Source organism: Ranitomeya variabilis, chromosome 4 (assembly GCF_051348905.1).
Source record: "Ranitomeya variabilis isolate aRanVar5 chromosome 4, aRanVar5.hap1, whole genome shotgun sequence".
NCBI classification, from domain to species: domain Eukaryota; kingdom Metazoa; phylum Chordata; class Amphibia; order Anura; family Dendrobatidae; genus Ranitomeya; species Ranitomeya variabilis.
The window spans coordinates 671,855,742-671,880,910 of record NC_135235.1 but is presented as its reverse complement, the minus strand read 5'-3'; the positions used below and the strand labels follow the sequence as shown (position 1 = coordinate 671,880,910).

Here is a 25,169-nt window from a genome sequence, read left to right as displayed (position 1 = left end):
TGACTCCTGGGTGTGCCACCTCTCTCCCTCTCATTCAGTGGGCCATAGAAAGCCTATTTATTTTTTTTTTTAAATATTATTGGGTTTCTAAAGTCTCCCTTAAAAAACAAAAAATACATAAAAAAACAGTGGGAGAGTAATATTGCCCTTTCAGCTTGTGTGCCAGTCTTAACTCCTGGGTGTGCCACCTCTCTCCCTCTCATTCAGTGGGCCATAGAAAGCCTATTTATTTTTTTTTTAAAATATTATTGGGTTTCTAAAGTCTCCCTTAAAAAACAAAAAATACATAAAAAAACAGTGGGAGAGTAATATTGCCCTTTCAGCTTGTGTGCCAGTCTTGACTCCTGGGTGTGCCACCTCTCTCTCTCATTCAGTGGGCCATAGAAAGGCTATTTTTTTTTTTGTTTTTTTAATATTATTTGGTTTCTAAAGTCTCCCTGAAAAAAAAAAAAAAAAACATAAAAAAACAGTGGGAGAGTAATATTGCCCTTTCAGCTTGTGTGCCAGTCTTGACTCCTGGGTGTGCCACCTCTCTCCCTCTCATTCAGTGGGCCATAGAAAGCCTATTTATTTATTTTTTTAAATATTATTGGGTTTCTAAAGTCTCCCTTAAAAAACAAAAAATACATAAAAAAACAGTGGGAGAGTAATATTGCCCTTTCAGCTTGTGTGCCAGTCTTGACTCCTGGGTGTGCCACCTCTCTCCCTCTCATTCAGTGGGCCATAGAAAGCCTATTTATTTATTTTTTTAAATATTATTGGGTTTCTAAAGTCTCCCTTAAAAAACAAAAAATACATAAAAAAACAGTGGGAGAGTAATATTGCCCTTTCAGCTTGTGTGCCAGTCTTGACTCCTGGGTGTGCCACCTCTCTCCCTCTCATTCAGTGGGCCATAGAAAGCCTATTTATTTATTTTTTAAAATATTATTGGGTTTCTAAAGTCTCCCTTAAAAAACAAAAAATACATAAAAAAACAGTGGGAGAGTAATATTGCCCTTTCAGCTTGTGTGCCAGTCTTGACTCCTGGGTGTGCCACCTCTCTCCCTCTCATTCAGTGGGCCATAGAAAGCCTATTTATTTTTTTTAAAAAATATTATTGGGTTTCTAAAGTCTCCCTTAAAAAACAAAAAATACATAAAAAAACAGTGGGAGAGTAATATTGCCCTTTCAGCTTGTGTGCCAGTCTTGACTCCTGGGTGTGCCACCTCTCTCCCTCTCATTCCTTGGGCCATAGAAAGCCTATTTATTTTTTTTTTTTAAATATTATTGGGTTTCTAAAGTCTCCCTTAAAAAACAAAAAATACATAAAAAAACAGTGGGAGAGTAATATTGCCCTTTCAGCTTGTGTGCCAGTCTTGACTCCTGGGTGTGCCACCTCTCTCTCTCTAATTGTGGGCCATAGAAAGCCTTTTTTTTTTTTTTTTTTTAATATTATTTGGTTTCTAAAGTCTCCCTGAGAAAAAAAAATAAATAAATTAGGTGGGAGATTAATATTGACATTAGTGCTTGAGTGACAGTCCTGCGTGTGTGTCATCTCTGTGATTTTGTGCCACAGAAAACAGAGTGTGTAACATTGTGCCTGATTTTCCTTGTGGTCTCACCAACCTGTTAAGGGATATTGAAATCATACTGAAGTTATAGCTCACCGTGTAAGTTGTTTGACAGCAACAAATAAAGTTACTTTGGTTAAGATTTTAAAACAATGAGGAAGTCTGGTGCAAGAGGTCGTCGTGGGCGTTCATTGTCAGCTGGTAATGATGGTAGTGGTAGTGGAGCATCAGGTGGTCGTGGGGATAAAAATATTCCACCTAAGTCTGGAGCTGTGGAGCCAGTTTCGTCGTCAGGCTACACAAGGCCTCGAACGCTCTCTTTTCTGGGAGTAGGAAAACCGCTTTTAAAGGCGGAGCAGCAACAGCAAGTTTTGGCTTACATTGCAGACTCAGCCTCTAGCTCTTTTGCCTCCTCTTACGAAACTGGTAAATGTAAAAGCAGCGCGTCGCTTGTGGATGTTCACGGTCAGGGACAAGTCGCTTCCTTGTCCTCCTCAGCAAAAACTACAACAAGAGAGAAGGATGCAGCAGGCGACACAACGGGTCACTCCATGGAGCTCTTTACACATACCGTCCCTGGCTTAGAAAGTGAAACATTTAACAGGCCATGCCCATTACAAGTATATTCTGACATGGAGTGCACTGATGCACAGCCACAGCCAGAGTACTATGCTGCTCCTTTGACTCAGACCACCACATTGCCCTCTCAGGGTACAGATCCACAATCAGACCCTGATGAGACTATGTTGCCCCGCCACGAACGCTATACCACCGACCGACACAGTGACACAGACGAAGTTGCACACGAGCTCGAAGAGGAGGTAATAGATGACCCAGTTATTGACCCCGATTGGCAGCCATTGGGGGAACAGGGTGCAGGCGGCAGTAGTTCAGAAGCGGAGGTGGAGGAGGGGCCGCAGCAGGCATCAACATCGCAACAGGTTCCATCTGCCGGGCCCGTATCTGGCCCAAAACGCGTGTCAAAGCCAAAACCTGTTGGAGCACAGCGTTGCCATCCGGTTAAAGCTCAGTCTGCAATCCCTGAAAAGGGATCCGAGTCTAGGAAGAGTGCAGTCTGGCATTTTTTTAAACAACATCCAACAGATCAGCGCAAAGTCATTTGTCAAAAATGTTCAACTAGCTTAAGCAGAGGTCAGAATCTGAAAAGTCTAAATACTAGTTGCATGCATAGACACTTAACCACCATGCATTTTCAAGCCTGGACTAACTACCAAACGTCCCTCAAGGTTGTAGCACCCTCGGCCAATGAAGCTAGTCAGCAACGCAACATCCCTTCCGTCACTGTAAGGCCACCATTTTCCGCACCACCGGCAGTATCTGTGCAGGTTTCTTTGCCAGCCAAAAGCAGTCAGGGTCAGGGAACCACCAGTTTTGTAGGAGGAAATATTGCATCTAGGGCACCGGCGGAAACAATACCGTCTCCAACCGTCTCTCAGTCTGCCATGTACACCGGCACACCCGAAAGTTCCACGATCTCCAGCTCTCCAGTCCAGCTCACCCTACATGAGACACTGGTTAGAAAAAGGAAGTACTTATCCTCGCATCCGCGTACACAGGGTTTTAACGCCCACATAGCTAGACTAATCTCGTTAGAGATGATGCCCTACCGGTTAGTTGAAAGCGAAGCTTTCAAAGCCCTGATGGAGTACGCTGAACCACGATACGAGCTACCCAGTCGACACTTTTTTTCCAGAAAAGCCATCCCAGCCCTGCACCAGCATGTTAAACAGCGCATCGTCCATGCACTCAGGCAATCTGTGAGTACAAAGGTGCACCTGACTACAGATGCATGGACCAGTAGGCATGGCCAGGGACGTTATGTGTCCATCACGGCACACTGGGTGAATGTGGTGGATGCAGGGTCCACAGGCGACATCAATTTAGGGACAGTTGTGCCTAGCCCACGGTCTAGGAAACAGTTGGCTGTAGGCGTTCGCACCCCCTCCTCCTCCTCCTCCTCGTCCTCCTGCAGAAGCTACAGCTCTTCCACAGAACGCAGTCTGCCAACCACTCCATCGGCAGATGACACTGTTGCACACCAGTTGTCCCATTATGGGCCAGCTACTGCCAAGCGTCAGCAGGCTGTATTGGCTATGAAGTGCTTGGGCGACAACAGACACACCGCGGAAGTTCTGTCCGAGTTCTTGCAACAAGAAACGCAGTCGTGGCTGGGCACAGTAGATCTTGAGGCAGGCAAAGTAGTGAGTGATAACGGAAGGAATTTCATGGCTGCCATCTCCCTTTCCCAACTGAAACACATTCCTTGCCTGGCTCACACCTTAAACCTGGTGGTGCAGTGCTTATTGAAAACTTATCCTGGGTTCTCCGACCTGCTCCTCAAAGTGCGTGCACTTTGCTCACATATCCGACGTTCGCCTGTACACGCCAGCCGTATGCAGACCTATCAGCGGTCTTTGAACCTTCCCCAGCATCGCCTAATCATAGACGTTGCAACAAGGTGGAACTCAACACTGCACATGCTTCAGAGACTGTGCGAACAGAGGCGTGCTGTTATTTATTTGTGGGAGGATACACGGGCAGGCAGTAGGATGGCAGACATGGAGTTGTCAGGTGTGCAGTGGTCGAAGATACAAGACATGTGTCAAGTCCTTCAGTGTTTTGAGGAATGCACACGGCTGGTTAGTGCAGACAACGCCGTAATAAGCATGAGCATCCCCCTAATGCGTCTGCTGATGCAAAGTTTGACGCACATAAAGGAGCAGGCGTCTGCACCAGAGGAAGAGGAAAGCCTTGATGACAGTCAGCCATTGTCTGGTCAGGGCAGTGTACAGGACGAGGTAGCGGGCGAAGAGGAGGTGGAGGACGAGGAGGATGATGGGGATGAGTATATTTTTAATGCCGAACCTTTCCCGGGGGCACAGGAAATTGGTTGCGTGTCACGGCCGGGTTCTGGTTTTTTGAGGGACACAAGTGACGTAGATTTGCCTGCAACTGCCCCTCAACCAATCACAACCGGAGATTTGACAACTGGAACTTTGGCCCACATGGCGGATTATGCCTTACGTATCCTAAAAAGGGACACACGCATTACGAAAATGATGAACGATGACGATTACTGGTTGGCCTGCCTCCTTGATCCACGCTATAAAGGCAAATTGCAAAATATTATGCCACATGAGAACTTGGAACTAATATTAGCAACCAAACAATCAATTCTTGTTGACCGTTTGCTTCAGGCATTCCCAGCACACAGCGCACGTGATCGTTCTCACACGAGCTCCAGGGGGCAGCAGACTAGGAGTGTTAGGGGTGCACACATCAGAAGTGGCGTTGGACAGAGGGGTTTTCTGACCAGGTTGTGGAGTGATTTTGCTATGACCGCAGACAGGACAGGTACTGCTGCATCAATTGAAAGTGACAGGAGACAACATTTGTCCAGTATGGTTACTAACTATTTTTCATCCCTTATCGATGTTCTCCCTCAACCGTCATTCCCATTTGATTACTGGGCCTCCAAATTAGACACCTGGCCAGAATTGGCAGAATATGCATTGCAGGAGCTTGCTTGCCCGGCAGCAAGTGTCCTATCAGAAAGAGTATTCAGTGCTGCAGGTTCAATATTAACCGAAAAAAGGACTCGTCTGGCTACCCAAAATGTTGACGATCTAACATTCATTAAAATGAACCACAACTGGATTTCGAAATCTTTTGCCCCACCTTGCCCGGCCGACACCTAGCTTTCCTATGAAAGACTCTTGCCTGTGAATTACTTTTCTAATGTCTAATTTGCTGCAGCTGATTGTACAGCATACGACATGTTTACACCTCCCTAAATGGCCAAACTCCCCACACGGGGCCGTGGTATCGCGACTTGGCGCAAGCACCCGTGAGACTGCTGTTTGTCTGAAGAGGTGGGTGTGCTCGCTTTTGGTTGACGGCATTGCTACTGGGTCCCTCATAGTACAATGTAGTGTCTCTGGCGGTGGTGGTGCGCACCCAACATCAGACACACCGTTGTAACATGAGGGGCCCTGGGGCGGTCCCGCCGGCCTCTAGAGAGTTCCCCCCTACCCCAGCTCAAAATGTGCTCTACCACATGCAAAATTATGTCGCACAGCTCCACCAATCTTTAGTCTATTCGCTGACATCATTCAATGTCTGGCACTGACAATACACATTTGTAGACATCTATGATGCAACTTAAAGTAGTCTGTGTCTGTGTCCTATATTGGCACCATTAAATAGTTACTGCCAAATTACTATGTCAGAAACTCAGCAGATGAGCCCACCCCTGTACCTAAGTATGCCACCTTTTTTTTTGTTTTGGTTGTTTTGCGAGACATTAACATCTATTTATATTTTGGGAGTACTGGGACAGACACTCCTTGCACTACTCCTCCACTCACCACCAAGCTGCCCGTGTATCCATGTAACCGCTGTAAAACTGCCATGAGCCTATTGTTTGTTATTTTAGGCCTTTGAAGCCTGTCTGCGGTCCCTCCTTCCACTAGTCCTCCACTGACCAGACCACTGCTGCCCGTGTACCCCTGGAACCAATTATAAAGTGCCTACAGCCAGCCCATTTTTTTATGTTAGGCCTTTGAAGCCTGTCTGCGGTCCCTCCTTCCACTAGTCCTCCACTGACCAGACCACTGCTGCCCGTGTACCCCTGGAACCAATTATAAAGTGCCTACAGCCAGCCCATTTTTTTATGTTAGGCCTTTGAAGCCTGTCTGCGGTCCCTCCTTCCACTAGTCCTCCACTGGCCAGACCACTGCTGCCCGTGTACCCCTGGAACCAATTATAAAGTGCCTACAGCCAGCCCATTTTTTTATGTTAGGCCTTTGAAGCCTGTCTGCGGTCCCTCCTTCCACTAGTCCTCCACTGGCCAGACCACTGCTGCCCGTGTACCCCTGGAACCAATTATAAAGTGCCTACAGCCAGCCCATTTTTTTATGTTAGGCCTTTGAAGCCTGTCTGCGGTCCCTCCTTCCACTAGTCCTCCACTGGCCAGACCACTGCTGCCCGTGTACCCCTGGAACCAATTATAAAGTGCCTACAGCCAGCCCATTTTTTTATGTTAGGCCTTTGAAGCCTGTCTGCGGTCCCTCCTTCCACTAGTCCTCCACTGGCCAGACCACTGCTGCCCGTGTACCCCTGGAACCAATTATAAAGTGCCTACAGCCAGCCCATTTTTTTATGTTAGGCCTTTGAAGCCTGTCTGCGGTCCCTCCTTCCACTAGTCCTCCACTGGCCAGACCACTGCTGCCCGTGTACCCCTGGAACCAATTATAAAGTGCCTACAGCCAGCCCATTTTCTTATGTTAGGCCTTTGAAGCCTGTCTGCGGTCCCTACTTTAAATACTCCTCCACTCACCACCAAGCTGCCTGCCCGTCTATCCATGTAACCGCTGTAAAACTGCAATGAGCCTATTGTTTGTTATTTTAGGCCTTTGATAGCCTGTCTGCGGCCCCTACTTGCAATACTCCTCCACTGACCACAATGCTGCCTGGAGTGCCTGCCTGTGTATCCATGTAACCGATGTAAAACTGCCATGACTGCCTACTGTTTGTTATTTTAGGCCTTTGATAGCCTGTCTGCGGCCCCTACTTGCAATACTCCTCCACTGACCACAATGCTGCCTGGATTGCCTGCCTGTGTATCCATGTAACCGATGTAAAACTGCCATGACTGCCTACTGTTTGTTATTTTAGGCCTTTGATAGCCTGTCTGCGGCCCCTACTTGCAATACTCCTCCACTGACCACAATGCTGCCTGGAGTGCCTGCCTGTGTATCCATGTAACCGATGTAAAACTGCCATGAGTGCCTACTGTTTGGTATTTTAGGCCTTTGATAGCCTGTCTGCAGCCCCTACTTGCAATACTCCTCCACTGACCACACCAATGCTGCCCGTGTACCCCTGGAACCTATTTAAAAGTTCATAGAGCCTAGTTATATATTTTATTTACTATTAATAAGGCCATGATGGACTACGCTGTACCACGCTACAAGCTAACCAGTCGACACTTCTTTTGCGAGAAAAGCCATCCCAACCCTCCACCAGCATGTAGAAGACCGCATTGTCCATGCACTCTGGCAATCTGTGAGTACAAAGGTGCACCTGACAACAGACGCATGGACCTGTAGGCATGGCCACGGAAGATTACGTGTCCATTACGGCGCAATGGGTTAATGTGTTGGATGCATGGTCCACAGGGGACAGCCTACTAAGTCTGTCTGCAGTCCCTAATTCAAATTGTCCTCCACTGTCTAAATCGGAGCTTCCACCTTCTGGCTTTCGGCCTATAGTATCAGAAATTAAACTGCATTTGGCCTTCAACTTTGGTTAGGGCCTACTAACGGCTTCTGCCCCTCCCTGGTGTTGCCCTCAACTAAATAAAGCTGAGCTTCAACCTTCTGCTCCAAATTACCATTTTAAAAAATGCAATAGGCTTTTCCGGCCTACTAAAGGTGTCTGTCTGTGTGCCCCTGCCTGGTGTTGTCCTCAACTAAATAAAGCTGAGCTTCAACCTTCTGCTCCAAATTACCATTTTAAAAAATGCAATAGGCTTTTCCGGCCTACTAAAGGTGTCTGTCTGTGTGCCCCTGCCTGGTGTTGTCCTCAACTGAATAAAGCTGAGCTTCAACCTTCCGGCTCTCATTAAGTGGTTTTTAAAAAACAAAATGGTGGTTAGGGCCTACTAACGGCTTCTGCCCCTCCCTGGTGTTGCCCTCAACTAAATAAAGCTGAGCTTCAACCTTCTGCTCCAAATTACCATTTTAAAAAATGCAATAGGCTTTTCCGGCCTACTAAAGGTGTCTGTCTGTGTGCCCCTGCCTGGTGTTGTCCTCAACTAAATAAAGCTGAGCTTCAACCTTCTGCTCCAAATTACCATTTTAAAAAATGCAATAGGCTTTTCCGGCCTACTAAAGGTGTCTGTCTGTGTGCCCCTGCCTGGTGTTGTCCTCAACTGAATAAAGCTGAGCTTCAACCTTCCGGCTCTCATTAAGTGGTTTTTAAAAAACAAAATGGTGGTTAGGGCCTACTAACGGCTTCTGCCCCTCCCTGGTGTTGCCCTCAACTAAATAAAGCTGAGCTTCAACCTTCTGCTCCAAATTACCATTTTAAAAAATGCAATAGGCTTTTCCGGCCTACTAAAGGTGTCTGTCTGTGTGCCCCTGCCTGGTGTTGTCCTCAACTAAATAAAGCTGAGCTTCAACCTTCTGCTCCAAATTACCATTTTAAAAAATGCAATAGGCTTTTCCGGCCTACTAAAGGTGTCTGTCTGTGTGCCCCTGCCTGGTGTTGTCCTCAACTGAATAAAGCTGAGCTTCAACCTTCCGGCTCTCATTAAGTGGTTTTTAAAAAACAAAATGGTGGTTAGGGCCTACTAACGGCTTCTGCCCCTCCCTGGTGTTGCCCTCAACTAAATAAAGCTGAGCTTCAACCTTCTGCTCCAAATTACCATTTTAAAAAATGCAATAGGCTTTTCCGGCCTACTAAAGGTGTCTGTCTGTGTGCCCCTGCCTGGTGTTGTCCTCAACTAAATAAAGCTGAGCTTCAACCTTCTGCTCCAAATTACCATTTTAAAAAATGCAATAGGCTTTTCCGGCCTACTAAAGGTGTCTGTCTGTGTGCCCCTGCCTGGTGTTGTCCTCAACTGAATAAAGCTGAGCTTCAACCTTCCGGCTCTCATTAAGTGGTTTTTAAAAAACAAAATGGTGGTTAGGGCCTACTAACGGCTTCTGCCCCTCCCTGGTGTTGCCCTCAACTAAATAAAGCTGAGCTTCAACCTTCTGCTCCAAATTACCATTTTAAAAAATGCAATAGGCTTTTCCGGCCTACTAAAGGTGTCTGTCTGTGTGCCCCTGCCTGGTGTTGTCCTCAACTAAATAAAGCTGAGCTTCAACCTTCTGCTCCAAATTACCATTTTAAAAAATGCAATAGGCTTTTCCGGCCTACTAAAGGTGTCTGTCTGTGTGCCCCTGCCTGGTGTTGTCCTCAACTGAATAAAGCTGAGCTTCAACCTTCCGGCTCTCATTAAGTGGTTTTTAAAAAACAAAATGGTGGTTAGGGCCTACTAACGGCTTCTGCCCCTCCCTGGTGTTGCCCTCAACTAAATAAAGCTGAGCTTCAACCTTCTGCTCCAAATTACCATTTTAAAAAATGCAATAGGCTTTTCCGGCCTACTAAAGGTGTCTGTCTGTGTGCCCCTGCCTGGTGTTGTCCTCAACTAAATAAAGCTGAGCTTCAACCTTCTGCTCCAAATTACCATTTTAAAAAATGCAATAGGCTTTTCCGGCCTACTAAAGGTGTCTGACCCTCCCTGGTGTTGTCCTCAACTGAACAAAGCTGAGCTTCCACATTCTGGCTTTCGCCCTATACTATCAGATATTAAACTGCATTTGGCCTACTAGTGTGGTTAGGCCCTTGAAACAGTGTCTGCTGCTCTTGGGTTTGCTACTCCACTGAACAAAGCAATGCCGCCTGTTTAGTCCTGTTACCAATTTTGAACTGCATTTAGCCTACTTTATTCTTTGGCCCTATATCTGTTTCCTCCTCATCCTGCCCATTGCCCAGCCACTGCTAAATGAGTCTGCTGGTACATTGACCTAGACCACTACATTCCCCTTGTACTCTACACAGCCAGAATCTGACCCTGCTGAAAGTAAGGTTCCCCTTCCCGCATGTTATACCACCTTACACAGGGACAAAGAGGAAGGTGCAGATGAAAGTGCAGGTTCCTTCATCAGGTGGGGGGGCATACTCGTTGGCGACGTCACTGGCACAGGGCCCCTCAGAGTACGCAAAAGTGTCGCTGCTGGTGGGAGGCGCCCCCGCCATGCAAACACACCGCCGTAATTGAGGGGCCCTGTGCCAGTGCCAATGCGAACGAGTGGGCCCCCCCCTGCTTGCTCAGGATCACAGCACTTGCAACGTTTAAATACTTACCTTTCCCTGCAACACCGCCGTGACGTAGTCCGCATTTCCTGGGCCCACGAAAAACTTGAGCCAGCCCTACTCCCCCCACAACTTTCCCCCAATTCCCTATGCCCAACTATTATTATACAGTTAATTAAGATTGGCAAGCTTCAGAAACAAGAATGGATGTTTTTGGCATTAAAATGGGCACTGTAGGTGTTTTCCTGGCCTCCACTCACTGCCGACTATGCTTCCCCATTGACTTGCATTGGGTTTCGTGTTTCGGTCGATCCCCGACTTTTAGCGATAATCGGCCGACTGCACTCGACTCGACTCTGGACAAAATCGGGTTTCCCAAAACCCTACTCGATCTTAAAAAAATGAAAGTCGCTCAACCCTACTCACTACCACTGTCTTGTAGTTGGTTGAGAATTTCAGTATTTTTTTTCTTCCTCCAGTACTAAGCAGGGTGTAATGATAGTGGTTTCAGAGGGAGGCATGCCAACACCAGCGCCTATTCCAGCTCGATGTGCACCCAAGGATGCAAATTCCTCTGAAATCTATAGCAGCGCAGAGACCTGCCGACTCCCTGCCGAATCGAGTGTTGCCATTATTGTAATGTTATAAAAAGTGGCAGCAGCATCTGTGTCATGAAGGGAGGCTATGTCTGTAAGAGGGAGAAGGGGCTCATAGAGTGATTGTAAGTTGAGATGTTTGAGATTTCTGCGAGTGAGTGAGTTTGTGGAGTGGGGGTTGAACACTAAGAGAGGAGAGGGAAGAGAATGTCAGTAGGATGTGGTCAGACGGGGAGGGGTGAGTTAGTGAGATTAGTAAGGGAGCAGAGGCAGGTGAAGATGAGGTCCAGCGTGTGGCCATCTATGTGAGTGGCCTCAGAGGACCATTGAGTGAGGCCAAAGGAGGCAGTCAGTCATAAAAGTTTAGAGGCAGCTGAGGTGGAAGTATCAATGGGGATATTGAAGTCACCCATGATGATAGTGGGCATGTCAGCAGAGAGGAAATGAAGTAGCCAGGTGGTGAAGTAGTAGAGAAAGGTGGAGATGGTTAGTTCTGGGGGGCGCTAGATGACAGCCAGCTGGAGGTTGGAGGGGAAATAGATGCGGACGGCGTGCACCTCGAACGAGGAAAGAGTAGCGGAGGGTGGTAGCGGGATTGGAGTAAAGGAGCAGGTGTCGGACAGGAGCAAACCAACCCCTCCACCACGTATGTTGCTGGGGCGAGGGGTGTAAAAGAGGTGGAATCCGCTATAGGAAAGTGCAGCTGGAGAGGCTGAGTCAGAGGGAGTGAGCCAGGTTTTGGTGATGCCGAGGAAGGAGAGTTTGTTGCTGATGGTCATGGATAAATGGCAGTTTGTTGCAGATGGAGCGTCCGTTCCATAGTGCTCCAGGTAGGGGAAAAGGGGGAGTAGTGGCTGGATGAATGGGTATGAGGTTCTCATGGTTGGGAAAACGTGGAGGGGATCGTGGCAGGGAGTTAGAAATGAGTGTGGGGATGTGTTGAGGGGGGCCGGGATTTAGGAATACATCGCCAGAGATGAGAAGTAGCAGACAGAGCATTAGAAGGTGGGAGCAGGATAGGACATGATGCGGCCGTGTGTGTCTGGAAAAAAAGGATTGTATGTGGAGGAACAGTTCTGAGGAGAAGGTGAGATGGCTGGAGAGTATTGAGGGAGAAATGACTAGTTCTTTACTAGGTGGAGGGATTGCAGGAGATTGTAAGAAGGTGAGTAGTATGGGGGTGAAAGAGAAAAGAAACCGAAACATTGTAGAGGTTTGGTATTCTGTTACTTTCCCGTCAATTCCTGTCCAATTCAGTCTAATTCATCAAATTAATTAAAAATATGTAATTTAAAAGATGGAAGTTAAAAGATGCATGTAGCAGACTACGTCTGGAGCAGACTGCTGCATCTGAATATATGTGTTGTTAAGAGAACTCAGCTGTGAGAGCATGTGAGGGTGTGTGACCAGAACACATGGTCAGAGTAAAACAAAGCTCATAAAAGGGGTGGAGGGGTTAGACTGACCGCCCAGAGGTATGCATGGAAGGCACCAGAGAAGTGAAATACATTATGGAACAAAAGATGAAGGTGAGCAGTGCATACCAGAGGGAAAAAAAGGCAGTGAAGATAGACATTCAGTTTCTATAAAAGTTGGAGACATTCAGTGCATACCAGAGAAAAAAAAGGCAGTGAAGATAGATAGACATTCCGTTTCTATTCAAGTTTTTTAAAAATGTGTGCTATTTTAAGAGAACATAGGATTTTTTTATGACTTTTCTTAGTGAAATGGAATTTTTTTCTTCATTGGGAACTGAGAATTGAGACCTTTTTATATTGTAACAGCTGAAAAAAAATCTGAATGTATCCCGCCTCGATTACTGCACCACCCTCCTCTGTGGCCTCCCCCCTAACTCTCTTGCACCACTCCAGTCTGTCCTCAACTCTGCCCAACTAATCCACCTCCACACCCTGTTTCTCACCTCTGCAATCCCTCCACTGGCTCCCAATTCCCCAACGAATCCAGTTCAAACTACTAACACTGATCTACAAAGCCATCTACAACCTGTCCTCTCCCTATATCTCTGAAATAATCTCCCAATATCTCCTCTCACGCAATATCCGATCCTCCCAAGACCTCCTACTCTCCTCCACACTTATCCATTCCTCACACAACCGCCTCCCAAATATCCCCCATCTTCTGGAATTCCATGTCTCAACACGTCCGATTATCCACCACCCTCGGATCCTTCAGACGGAACCTGAAAACCCATCTCTTACGGAAATCTTACAGCCTGCAATAACCATTCTGCCACCTCACCACCACCCGAGCTGCCGCCTCACCACCACTAGAGCTGCTGCACCCCGACCTTCTGTCTCTTCCCCATTATCTCGTAGAATGTAAGTCCGCAAGGACAGGGTCCTCACCCCTCTGTACCAGTCTGTCATTGTAAATTTGCTTACTGTAAATGACAGCTATAACTTTGTATGTAACCCCCTTCTCATGTACAGCACCATGGAATTAATGGCGCTATATAAATAAATAATAATAATTTATAACTCGCATGATCCCAAATAAAAAGACATAAATATTCTGAGTCTGACCTCTAGATATATGAAGAGCTTTACCTCATTATAGCTTTATACTGGCAACACAACTGTAGTCATTAAATATTTTATGTGATATGTGTTTTACCCAGACTTATCTTCAATTTTTCTTTCCATTTAGGTTTCTACAATTCTCCTGACTTATCAAGGATGGATATGGACAGGGTCAAGATGAAGGAGAGGATATTACACCTCACCCTAGAGATCCTCTTCCGGCTTACTGGAGAGGTGAGAGATTGTGATGACGTCACATTACATCATTCTCATCTATGGGAATAACAAATGGACAGAACTGGAGAGGTGAGGACTCTGGAAATGTCTGTAGTGAGATTTATTGATGTGTCTCTCTGTAACCAGGATTACACAGTAGTGAAGAAGACTCTTAGTGATCGCTGTCAGGACCCTGTGTCTGAGGGATGGGGAAGACCCCTGAGCCCAATCACAGAACCTCCACCTCACCCCCTGATACATGAGGACATCAATGACCAGAAGATCCTAGAACTCACCTACAAGATGATAGAGCTGCTGACTGGAGAGGTAACACTGCTGGGAATGCTGGGACATTATACAGTAACACTATGAAGGGATCGGTGGGATGATGGTATCATTGTATGTGTCAGGTTCTTATAAGATGTCAGGATGTCTCCGTATATTTCTCCATGGAGGAGTGGGAGTATTTAGAAGGACACAAATATCTGTACAAGGATGTCATGATGGAGGTTCCCCAGCCCGTCACGTCACCAGGTAATAAACAGGACTAAATACACACATCCTCTAATTATCTCTTTATAAAGAATGAGTTCAGTCCCTGTATGTGTTTCCTCCAGTTCTATCCAGTGAAAAGACAACACCAGAGAGATGTCCCCGTCCTCTTCTTCCCCAGGACTGTAAACAAGAAGATCCCGATGTCCCTCAGGATCATCAGGTAGATGGAGAGAAGGTATCATGAGATCTCCCCTATGATGTGTAGATGGTTGTGAAGGTCTTGTGCTCAGTCTTGTTTTATCCACCAGGATTATATGTATTATACTTGTGTAATGAGAACGGTGGAGATGGCAGGATTAGAGCCGATCATAGATGTGACTTCTCCATCTGTCTGTGACTTTTACAATATTGTTTCAGGGTGAAGATCTCAACCATATTAATACTACAGAGACATATGTGAGGGGTGATGAGCCGTGTAAAGAGGAGATTCCTACATATGACTACCAAGGTAAGTAGTATCCACTCAATGCTGAGAGGTCGCAGATTCTTCTCATTCGCATTGCGGTCTATTGGTTCTTTTTTATTGTGTATTTTCTCTCCTTCAGCTAAAATAGATATAACATATGGATGAATTTGTAAGTCTGTTATAGGTGGTAATACAAATAAAATATATCTGAAATACAGGTGGAATATGGACATAATATTTTTCTTCATAAATGAGGCTTATTTCTACACTATCTGTCAAGGGCTTTTGACCACTAGATATTTATTAGCTCCTATCAGACTCCTACATAGTTTCCGTGGTATAAAAAATAAAGAACATAAAATCATACAACTGCAAAAAAAAGTTTTGGTAAATGAATGGCTCAGATGACCTTTTTCTTTGGCTTCTAGCTTTAAATTCTGACTCATTTCAGAATTGTATGAGTTTCTCCGATACCCCTGAGAAAGCATGCCGCCCTATCACTGGGTAGGAAGCCTAAAGCAAAATGAAGAGACACCTCCTACTTTTTCCTTCACTGATTTTCCTATCTTTTGCACAAAGAAGATTGGAGCATGTGGTTTGAACAATACTGAATCATGTAACACCCTTAGATATACTCTGAAGCAGCACCTAGTGGAGACCACTGAGTTATTGGCCCACTTTGGTTCTGTGGTTTTAACCTCAACTTGGGGTAGTCTAGATATCCTGAATCCAGTACCCAATGTCTGCTGTTTGATGTTTGACGTGCTGCCTTAAGTTTTGCCTTCTGACTCTGTCTCATGGTATGGCTTGGAATAGCTTTTTTGTCCCATATCTTGACTTGGTGTAGCCTTTGGCATTATGATTTGGCTGGATTCAGTATTTTTGCCTTATGACCTGATTAAGTCTTTTGGCTTTGCTTAGTTTAGCCTGTTTCATTGTGGTTTTGGTTAGCTTTCGGTTTCATAGCTTGAGTTAGCATTTAGCGTTGTGGCTCTGTTTGCCTTACTGTCTCGTGGCTTTGTGTGGCCTGCTGTTTCTTGATGTGGTTCTGGACTGCAGCTTTGTGATATTACTGACGAATGTCACACAGCATGGTTGTGACATGTTTATTTCTGTATAAATCAGGACTTCATTATCATTTGGCTTCCATCCTCATGCCACTCAGCATGGTGAAGCTTGAATTCTAGATTATTTTTGAAGTCTGTTGTAGCTTTATCAGACATTATGTGAAGTAATTATCCCCCTCTACTCCTCGATGGTCAGGCCTCATCCGGAATCCTGTTCCCACATTTTAAAAAAGACAGAGAGGAGCTACCAAAATGGTGACAGGCCTGCAAGCACTGTCCTATGAGGAATGTATACCGGATTTGGGAATGTTTAGCTTGCAAAAGAGAAGACTGAGAGGAGACTTAATAGCTGTCTACAAATATCGCAAGAGCTGACAAATTGTAGAGGGATCATCTTTCTTCTCATTTGTATAAAGAAAGATTAGAAGCAATGGGATGAAAATGAATGGGAGGAGGCACAGAGTAGATTTATAAAAAATATTTTGACAGTGAAAATGATCAACAAGTGGAACAGGCTGCCACGAAAAGTAGTGAGTTATTCTTCAATGGAAGTCTTCAACCAGAGGCAGGACAGACATCTGTTTGGCATGATTTAGTGAATCCTGCATTGAGTGGGAGGTTGTACCAGATGACCCTTGAGGTCCTTTCCAACTCTTCCATTCTATGACTAATGAAGGTGTACAATCAGTTCTAACTTTAGTAAATACAGTATGTATGCCTGCAGGAAGTGTGGTAAATCCAAAAAAATTCCAGTCTATTCCTCCTCTTTGGATGTGCATGTTGCTGTACCTCAGATTAAACCATTGTTTGAACTGTCAATCTTCCTAGCAAGTGTTGTAAAATGGGCTGTCAATCCTGCTAGTTTGAAGCTATACAGTGGACTCATCACCATCAAGTTGGTGAGCAATCAATGTCTCAGTCAGTGGAGACTGGGAGGATGGATGGTTTACCAACAGTAAATTGGATGAAACCATTTTAAGCCAAGTCAATTCTTCAAGCCATGTGTTGAAAAATGGGCTTTTCCGTATTACGTAGGTTAACCATTAATGTACTTGTCAATATTACTAGTTTGGAGTAGTTAGGTGGGCTCATAAGCATAAACTTGGTAAACCATCAAAATCCTAGTCAATCCTCCTAGTTTGGAGTGGTTAGGTGGGCTCATAAGCATAAACTTGGTAAACCATCAAAATCCTAGTTAATCCTCCTAGTTTGGAGTGGTTAGGTGGGCTCATAAGCATAAACTTGGTAAGCCATCAAAATCCTAGTTAATCCTCCTAGTTTGGAGTGGTTAGGTGGGCTCATAAGCATAAACTTGGTAAACCATCAAAATCCTAGTTAATCCTCCTAGTTTGGAGTGGTTAGGTGGGCTCATCAACATCAGGTTGTAAAACAGTCAATATTCCAATCAATCCCAAATAAATGAATTTACTGGGACATTGATGGTTTATTAACAGTCAATCCTCCTAGTGTGGATTCTTAAAATGGGCATGTTGGTAGACACTCAATGTCCAAGTCAAGCCTCCTGGTTGGAGTTGCATGATAGAATGGTTTCATCATATCTAGTAGTAAATTGATCTTTCTTTCTGGGTTACTACCTCTTTTGAAGAAATGGATTATGGGTTGTTGTGTTATTTAAAGTTTTTCTATCCAATCAGTCTTTTTTCATTATCCACTGATTTTTGTAATGAATATCTCCTTGGTTTCTCCCTCTTATCGCCAGAACAGTGATGTGTATTTAATATTTTTTTGTGAGTCCCTATGTGTGTAGTGTGTTATAAGCAGCCATTACAGTTTGATGCCATAACATAGAATGGAATAATTCTATCTTTCTCTGTAAGAATGTATGAACATGACGAATAGTAACGAATACCGCAGTCCAGATTTTCCTACTAGGTTCATATAGGAATTTTTGTGTATTGGATCTGGGAAGCAGTGAACAGAAGTTCTCCTAGATAGAATTCATTAATTACAGTGGTTTAGGCTGTAAGGCACAATTTTTTATTTTTCCTGTGAGGACCAAGAAGATTGTGCCGTTATGGGACAAACTGGATAGAGAAGCAGATACCACAACAACAGAATAGTGAAGATCTTTTATTTATATTTTTGGCTATTCAAGTTTGCTTATCTGTCAGGGAATGAGTTAAGCCTAAAATCTTAGGGGTGCTTTAAATCTTTTGATCTCTAAAATAGTTTGGCATACGTGGGTTTTCAATCTATACTTGATGGCTTGGTATTCAAGGAGATATTTATAATCCACAGAGGGTGAGGGTTCTCATTAAATCTAATTTGTACTTTCCTAAAGATTGGAATATGTTGAACTGTAATTTACACTAGAAATGTTATTTATGAGGTTCAGATCTTGACGTGAAGTGGCTCATTTGAGCGTAATTAAGTTGTCCATAACTTGATAATCTGGCTGATTTTAGACCAAATGCAGTTATTGGGTCTGAAGTCCCTCTTTGAAAACGTAATTTGGTCCTTAAAGTTAATTTGTTTACTTGACTTCTGCTCCATCATTCTACTGATCCTTCATGCCTGTTTTGGGGTGTTCAAGTGTTGCTTAGATGGGTTAACAAGTTCAGAAAATGTATATGAACTCTTCTACAGTTTAATAGCTAGTTTCTTTTGTTACACCGAACCTGCACTTTCTTGGATTATGTCCACCAAGGTGTAGAATTAACCTGCTTTCTTCATTATATGCCAAAGAAATCAAGCATATAGTCATAGCTGAAAGTGTTGGTATCCTTGAAATTATTGCAATTACATATATGGTATACAATGTGTATTGGAACAACGCAAAAAAAATCAGGTAAAAAAAAGACATCATTTCACACACAACTGCAAAAATGGGCCGGTCAATTTTGTTTTCACCCTTCCAAAAATGCAGGTGAACAACTTTGTTTCAAGCATGTGATGCTTGCTCAAACTTACCTGTGGCAGGTAACAGGTGTGGCCAATATGAAAGTAACACCTGAAACCAGAAAAAAAAGGGGAGAAGTTGACCCAATCTTTGCATTGTGTGTCTCTGCATGCAACATTAAGCATGGAGAACAAAAGAGGAGAAGAGAATGGTCTTAAGGACTTGAGAAAAACACCGGAAAAAGGCAGATGCTTACCTGCTCAGGCCTCCAAACAAATGCACTATCGGGGTGGAGCAGACCCAAATAAAGATGGCAGCACAGGTGCAGCAATACCAATGAAATAACCACTCTCAACCTACTAATCCATGGAGGGGGTGGCTATTTGGTATTTTAGTGCACAAAAAATAATCTGTATGCGGCGCTGTTCACTTACAGGTAATGCAGAGCATCCGGCTTACAGCCTATTAGTGACACTCATACTTTTACATCAGGCGGGCTGCCCAGTGCTAACCAAAATGTATCCTGTGTGAACAGAAGCCACAGTTTACAGAGCCATCTGGGCCCAACTGCACCCTAAAAGATAAATAAAGTGCAAAAAACGCATAAATATACGTGTGGTATTAGATGATATAATGGCCAAAATATGGAAGCTCGTCAAGGGTCCCCACACTTGCGAGTCCTATCACTAAAAAGAGAGTAGTTATTTAATTGGTTTTGCTGCACCTGTGCCACCCTCTTTAATTGGGTCCGCTGCACGCTGTAGTGCATTTGTTTGGAAGCCAGGGCAGGAAAGTATCTTCCTTTTTTTCGGTTTTATTTTATAATTTTGGAGTATTTCTAAGTCCTCTCTTTGTGGTTTTAACTGTTTCGTGATAGGACTCGCAAGTGATAGGACCCTTGACGTGAGTCAAGGAAGGTGTGAAACCGATACGCACATCATGAAAAAACACTGACCGATAAGTGACTTTATGATTTTCTACTGCCTTAATTTACTAGAAAGGGAGTGGTGATAGGCATATTTAAACTTAGGATGCCGAATAAAATAGATATCAAAAACTTGTATTAAATTGTGATCCGTTACAGCTGTCTTCATCAGTTAATTAATAAACAACTGACTACATGACTTGCATTTCTTATGAAAACCTTTATAAAAATTGAGTTTATTTTTAGCAGGTGCCTATGCTTTGAGCCAAGAAGGACATCAAAGATCTTCAGATTTTAAAGCAAGTGATCATGGAATCACACAAGTTGCAAATGAACAGCACGCCGTTAACCCGTATGAAAACTCAGCCCTACAAAGCAAAGATCTATCATCTTATCCTTTTCTGTTGGTCCTATATTCACCGCAGATTGTGAAACAAAATCAAAGTGTTAATGCCGGAATTAAGCCTTATTCCTGTTCAGAATGTGGGAAATGCTTCAACCATAAATCCCAACTTGCGTCTCATCAGAGAATTCACACACAGGAGAAGCCATACTCCTGTTTAGAATGTGGGAAATGCTTCAACCATAAATCCAATCTTGTGACACATCAGCAAATACACGCAACAGAAAAGCCATATTCATGTTTAGAATGTGGTAAAGCTTTTAAACAGAAGACCGTTTTAGTGGCCCATCAAAGAAGTCACACAGGGCTGAAGCCTTATTTATGTTCAGTATGTGGGAAATGTTTTAGCCAGAAATCAGATCTAAATAGACATCACAGACTTCACACAGGTGAGAAGCCATTTGCATGTCCACAATGTGGTAAGTCTTATAAACAGAAGACCGTTTTAGTGGCACATCAAAGAAGTCACACAGGGGAGAAGCCATTTTCATGCTCAGAATGTGGGAGATGTTTTACACAGAAATCAAATCTTGCTGCACATCAGAGAGTTCACACAGGAGAGAAACCATATTCATGCTCTGAATGTGGAAAATGTTTTGGCCAGAAATCTGGTTTGGTAACGCATCAGAAAAGTCACACAGGAGAGAGGCCTTATTCATGCTCAGAATGTGGGAAATCTTATAAGTTGAAACAACATCTTGTTGAACATCAAAGAGTTCACACAGGGGAGAAGCCTTTTTCATGTTCAGAATGTGGGAAATGTTTTAGCCAGCAATCGGTTCTTTTAAGACATCAGAAAACTCACACAGGAACAAATTTCCTGTTCACAATGTGATAAATCTTTTAAAAAGAAGGAAAATTTAGATGCACATCAAATAAGTCCCACCGGGTAGAAGACATTTCGTGCTCAGAATGTAGAAAATATTTTACTAAAAAATCACATGTTGCTACACATCAGAAAGTCCTTACAAGAGAGAAGCCGTATTCATGTTCTGAATGTGGGAAATCTTGTTCTCAAAAATCAATTCTGAATATAAATCAGACGACTCACAAAAACCACAACTGAAATCTACATAATTGCGGATCAAAGATCTCACAGTGTAAAACACAGGATGCGAGAAATGTTTATTCCACTCACTTCTTAGACAAATAACTCTGATATAACTAGTGTAAACATAATAACATCTTAAAGTGCTTTTGCCACTTGTCTTTTTTTACCAATGTCACATTTATTCTCTTAAACCTAAATTTAGAATATTGTTTTATTTTTTTAATTAAATGTTTTGGGTCTTTTTTGATGTTCTCAAATTAAATGATTGATAACAAAGAGACATTATAATAGTTTTAGTCTTTGGTCACATTCGGTGTTTGGTCAGTATTTTAATACATCAATATTTGTAAACCAGGAATAGGTGAAAAATGTAGAAGTGGTGACGTGTTTCTATTGTACTTTTCCTCTGATTGTTCCACTTCTGGTTTTGGCTTACAAATACTGATGGAAAATTCTGAACAAATAGTGAGTGAATGTGGCCTCCAATTCAGATATTCTGTGGATTTATTTGTATGGCCAATACATTGTAATCATCAAATCACAGAGCTAATAAAGTAATTAACATTTTAATTTCATACATCACTATTTGTTTTATGTGTGTGTTATGTTTATTACAATTAACTACGAACATCATCATTTCTTTTCCTCTTTATTTTTTTAAAACATTATCATCTAATAAAGTTTTCGGATTTAGGGTTATAGCTCTGTTGAGTTCTTTTCAATTAATGTTCTACACATTTCCACTCTCTCAATCCTCCGCAGAGTTAGTTGGTTTTTGCTTTAACCCCTAAAGGTCATGTTTTTATGTATTTTTGTTTTTCTCTCGCCTTCTTCCAAGAGCCATAACTTTTTTATTTTTTTTGCCAACGTAGCAAATTACGTCTTGTTTTTTTGGGACAAGTTGCATTTTGAATGATACCATCCATTTTATAATCTCATTTACTGGATAAAATCACATGGTAGGCACTGTTCAATTAGATGTTACAACTTTCTTGGGTCCATTTATCAGGCAGAATTGCATCTGATTGAATTTAATAATGCCTATGAAAATAAGGAAAATGCTGTGTCCTCTAAAGAAAGGTCTACGCCTCTTAATACATTTAGGACATCTTTAGACTGCGCATAGGAAATTTAATTACATTATTGTAAATTTGCTGCAAAATGTTTGAAACTGCTACCTCCTGCTAAGCTCCATCCATTTCTCAAAAAAAAGTCTGCACCCATGCATAAAGTTTGTCACTTTTTGATGCCTTTTGTCTTCAATATCTCATATTTATAGGGCACATTCATAAAAAGTGTATATTTGGGATACCTGTCCCCTGTTTTCGTTACAAGGGCCATTTGAAGATCTGAGGTTGTGGGTTGTAATAATCACCTATTTTTTATTCCTTACATGCATGGTTTTACAACCTCTCCAGGTAGATGGCCAAAATATATTGCCCCAAGTCCACAACATTCCCTCCCCAGAGCCAGTAGTCTCACTGCCCCAGTACCAGGATATACTCCCTGTCTCCCAACTTTTGGTTGGCCCACAGATTTTGTATCTCCTGCCAGTATAGCCTGTAGTCATGGTTCACACTCCTCCAGTTGACAGAAAACACAACTGAAGCCCATGTATCCAGCATCAACAGTCCTTAGGAAAGTTCCTTAATTCCAGAAGACAGATCCCTTAACTGTAGCATGTGTGACAAGCCCAGCCGGCATCCGATCTCCAAATTCCACAGGCCATCCATCCATCCATGTACTCCAGGACCTCATCCTATCCCTTCGAGGACACGCTCACCAACCCCTGACTAAACATGGCTTCTTCCTCCCTCCCTGGGATCAGCCCCTGAATGAGCAGAAGTGTTCCATCCTTAAACATTTGCGTTTAACTCAAAGAATGAAGAATATTCCAGAAGCCAATCACCTGAGATTGCATGTGAGACCCCCTGTGGTGATGGCTCCCCTGGGTCTACTATCCCCACCCACACGATGGGCCTAGTGGCTGGGAGAACAATGGCTTGAGGTCCCTTAGATACTAATAAGATTAATAGAATGACTGCTTTACATTTACCTTTAGCAACCTCCTGTCTAGCGTTTTGTATAAGTAAGATCCAACCAGCACGTCTTCCTCTGCTAACTGTCACTGAATGGAAACATTAATTCCCGAGGCTGATCTGATGAGCAAGCAAATCTCTAATAAAACACAGCAAGCAAATTTCTAATTAAACGCCAAAATAATATCTATGTAACCGGTGCTCTGTGGTGGAGAAAGTCTGCATCCCTTAGAGCCGCGGAATTTCGCTCTTCATCCATTGGTCAAAAAGTCTTAGAACAAGTCCAGCTCCTTACAGGTCACATTAAAGGGAACCTGTCACTTGAATTTGGTGGGACCAGTTTTGGGTCATATGGGCGGGGTTTTCGGGTGTTTGATTCACCCTTTCCTTACCCGCTGGCTGCATGCTGGCCGCAATATTGGATTGAAGTTCATTCTCTGTCCTCCGGAGTACACGCCAGCGCAAGGCAATATTGCCTTGCGCAGGCGTGTACTCCGGAGGACAAAGAATGAACTTCAATCCAATATTGCGGCCAGCATGCAGCCAGCGGGTAAGGAAAGGGTGAATCAAACACCCGAAAACCCCGCCCATATGACCCAAAACTGGTCCCGCCAAATTCAGGTGACAGGTTCCCTTTCAAAAATAGTCAATTTGGCACTTGCTTTTTCCTAGATTGACCTCCCTGCTGTTGTAGCATTATGCAATTTGTGGATTGATTGTTCAAATCTACTCTTCAAATGTAATTTTTTCTTAATTCAGACCTCCTCACGTGAATGCATCTGAAGACAGATTTCTCAAAAAACTTTTAAGGCAACGTTCCCACGATGAGCTTTTGGTGCGTTTTTGACTCTGCGTATTTTTGCAGATAACAAACCCAAGCAACAGTATTATGGCTGCACCAGGGAGACCAAACTGGATTATAAAATAATATCTTTATTAACTAATAGTAGCAATACAGAATAAAATAATTTTTAAAATAAAACAGACTGTTGTGCGAATCAGGACAGTATGTATAATAAAATTAAACTCATGAACACAATTCATATAAGTGCCACCAATGGGCATGTGCAAGGTAATTCCCTATATTCCTTAAAGGGGAATCATTACCTTGCACATGCCCATTGGTGGCACTTATATGAATTTCAGGGAATTGCCTATATCAGGGTGCATCAGTTTGACTCGCTCTACCTGGCCATTGAATTGTGGATGGTAGGCTGAAAAGAAATTCAAGGCCACCAGAAGCGAGATGTAAACTGGATGCCTCTATCTGAGACTATATGGCGAGGAAAACACCAAAATGTTATCCAGGTAAATTACCACACATGTACGTGTAGAGGAGGTCCTGGAAAGTGTGGTTTACCAGTTATTGGAAAACTGCAGGGGCATTACAGAACCCAAACGGCATTCCACAAAACTCATAATGGCCATCGTCGTTGAGTACAAGAATATTGCTTCATTAAATATGGTGATGGTGTGATTCCACTATAAAAAAAAAAAGGGATTCAAATCACTGAAAAAATACAATTAATTCACTCATTGATTCATTCTGATTCATGGTTATACTTTGGTTTTATTGGTCTAATAAATACATTAATTAATAAAAGTTGAGTACTAAAGATGGAATCAGTTTTTAGCACAGTAAATTTTGAGTGCAGCCATTGATCTATTTGCTATATGACTTTTCTGGTTATGCACCAGTTCAGACTATATTGCTGTTCAGTCAGTTTACCTATATTTACTATGTACTATTTTTTCTGACTTGAACGCCTCGCCCTTCACCATGCTGTGATTTTAATTACATCCAGACACAGTTGGTTCCGACCTTCCTATAAATGCAGGCTTTACCATGTTATTAGCCTTAGGTAAGTGTTCACACTAGGCAGTCAGCTCAGGTACCCATCCGTTTTGAGATTACCTTGACGTTTGGTGGATGGGCTCACAACTTTTGGCCAAATCTTGTGCTAAGAATCTCATGTGTTTTTTCATAGATTTCACAAGCCATTATGCTATTCACATTTCATGTATTGCACATTTCCTTGCCTTAGCACAGTAAATTTTGAGTGCAGCCATTGATC

The 25,169-nt window shown here is 43.3% G+C and overlaps 1 protein-coding gene across 5 annotated transcripts in view; it reads left to right on the top strand.

Annotated features, from left to right (window-relative positions):
- Positions 1-21,637, top strand: part of LOC143766282 (uncharacterized) — a 57,922-nt gene extending 36,285 nt beyond the window's left edge. For 4 of the 5 annotated variants that reach the window (XM_077253833.1, XM_077253832.1, XM_077253835.1 and 1 more), the window contains exons 8-13: positions 13,700-13,806; positions 13,936-14,115; positions 14,199-14,322; positions 14,406-14,503; positions 14,701-14,791; positions 19,848-21,637. In XM_077253833.1, the coding sequence (XP_077109948.1) occupies positions 13,700-13,806; positions 13,936-14,115; positions 14,199-14,322; positions 14,406-14,503; positions 14,701-14,791; positions 19,848-20,839 (1,592 nt within the window). In that variant the 3' untranslated portion in view covers positions 20,840-21,637. The remainder of the gene's footprint in view (positions 1-13,699; positions 13,807-13,935; positions 14,116-14,198; positions 14,323-14,405; positions 14,504-14,700; positions 14,792-19,847) is intronic. The other variant, XM_077253836.1, reaches the window with a different exon arrangement.
- The last annotated feature ends 3,532 nt before the right edge of the window (positions 21,638-25,169 follow it).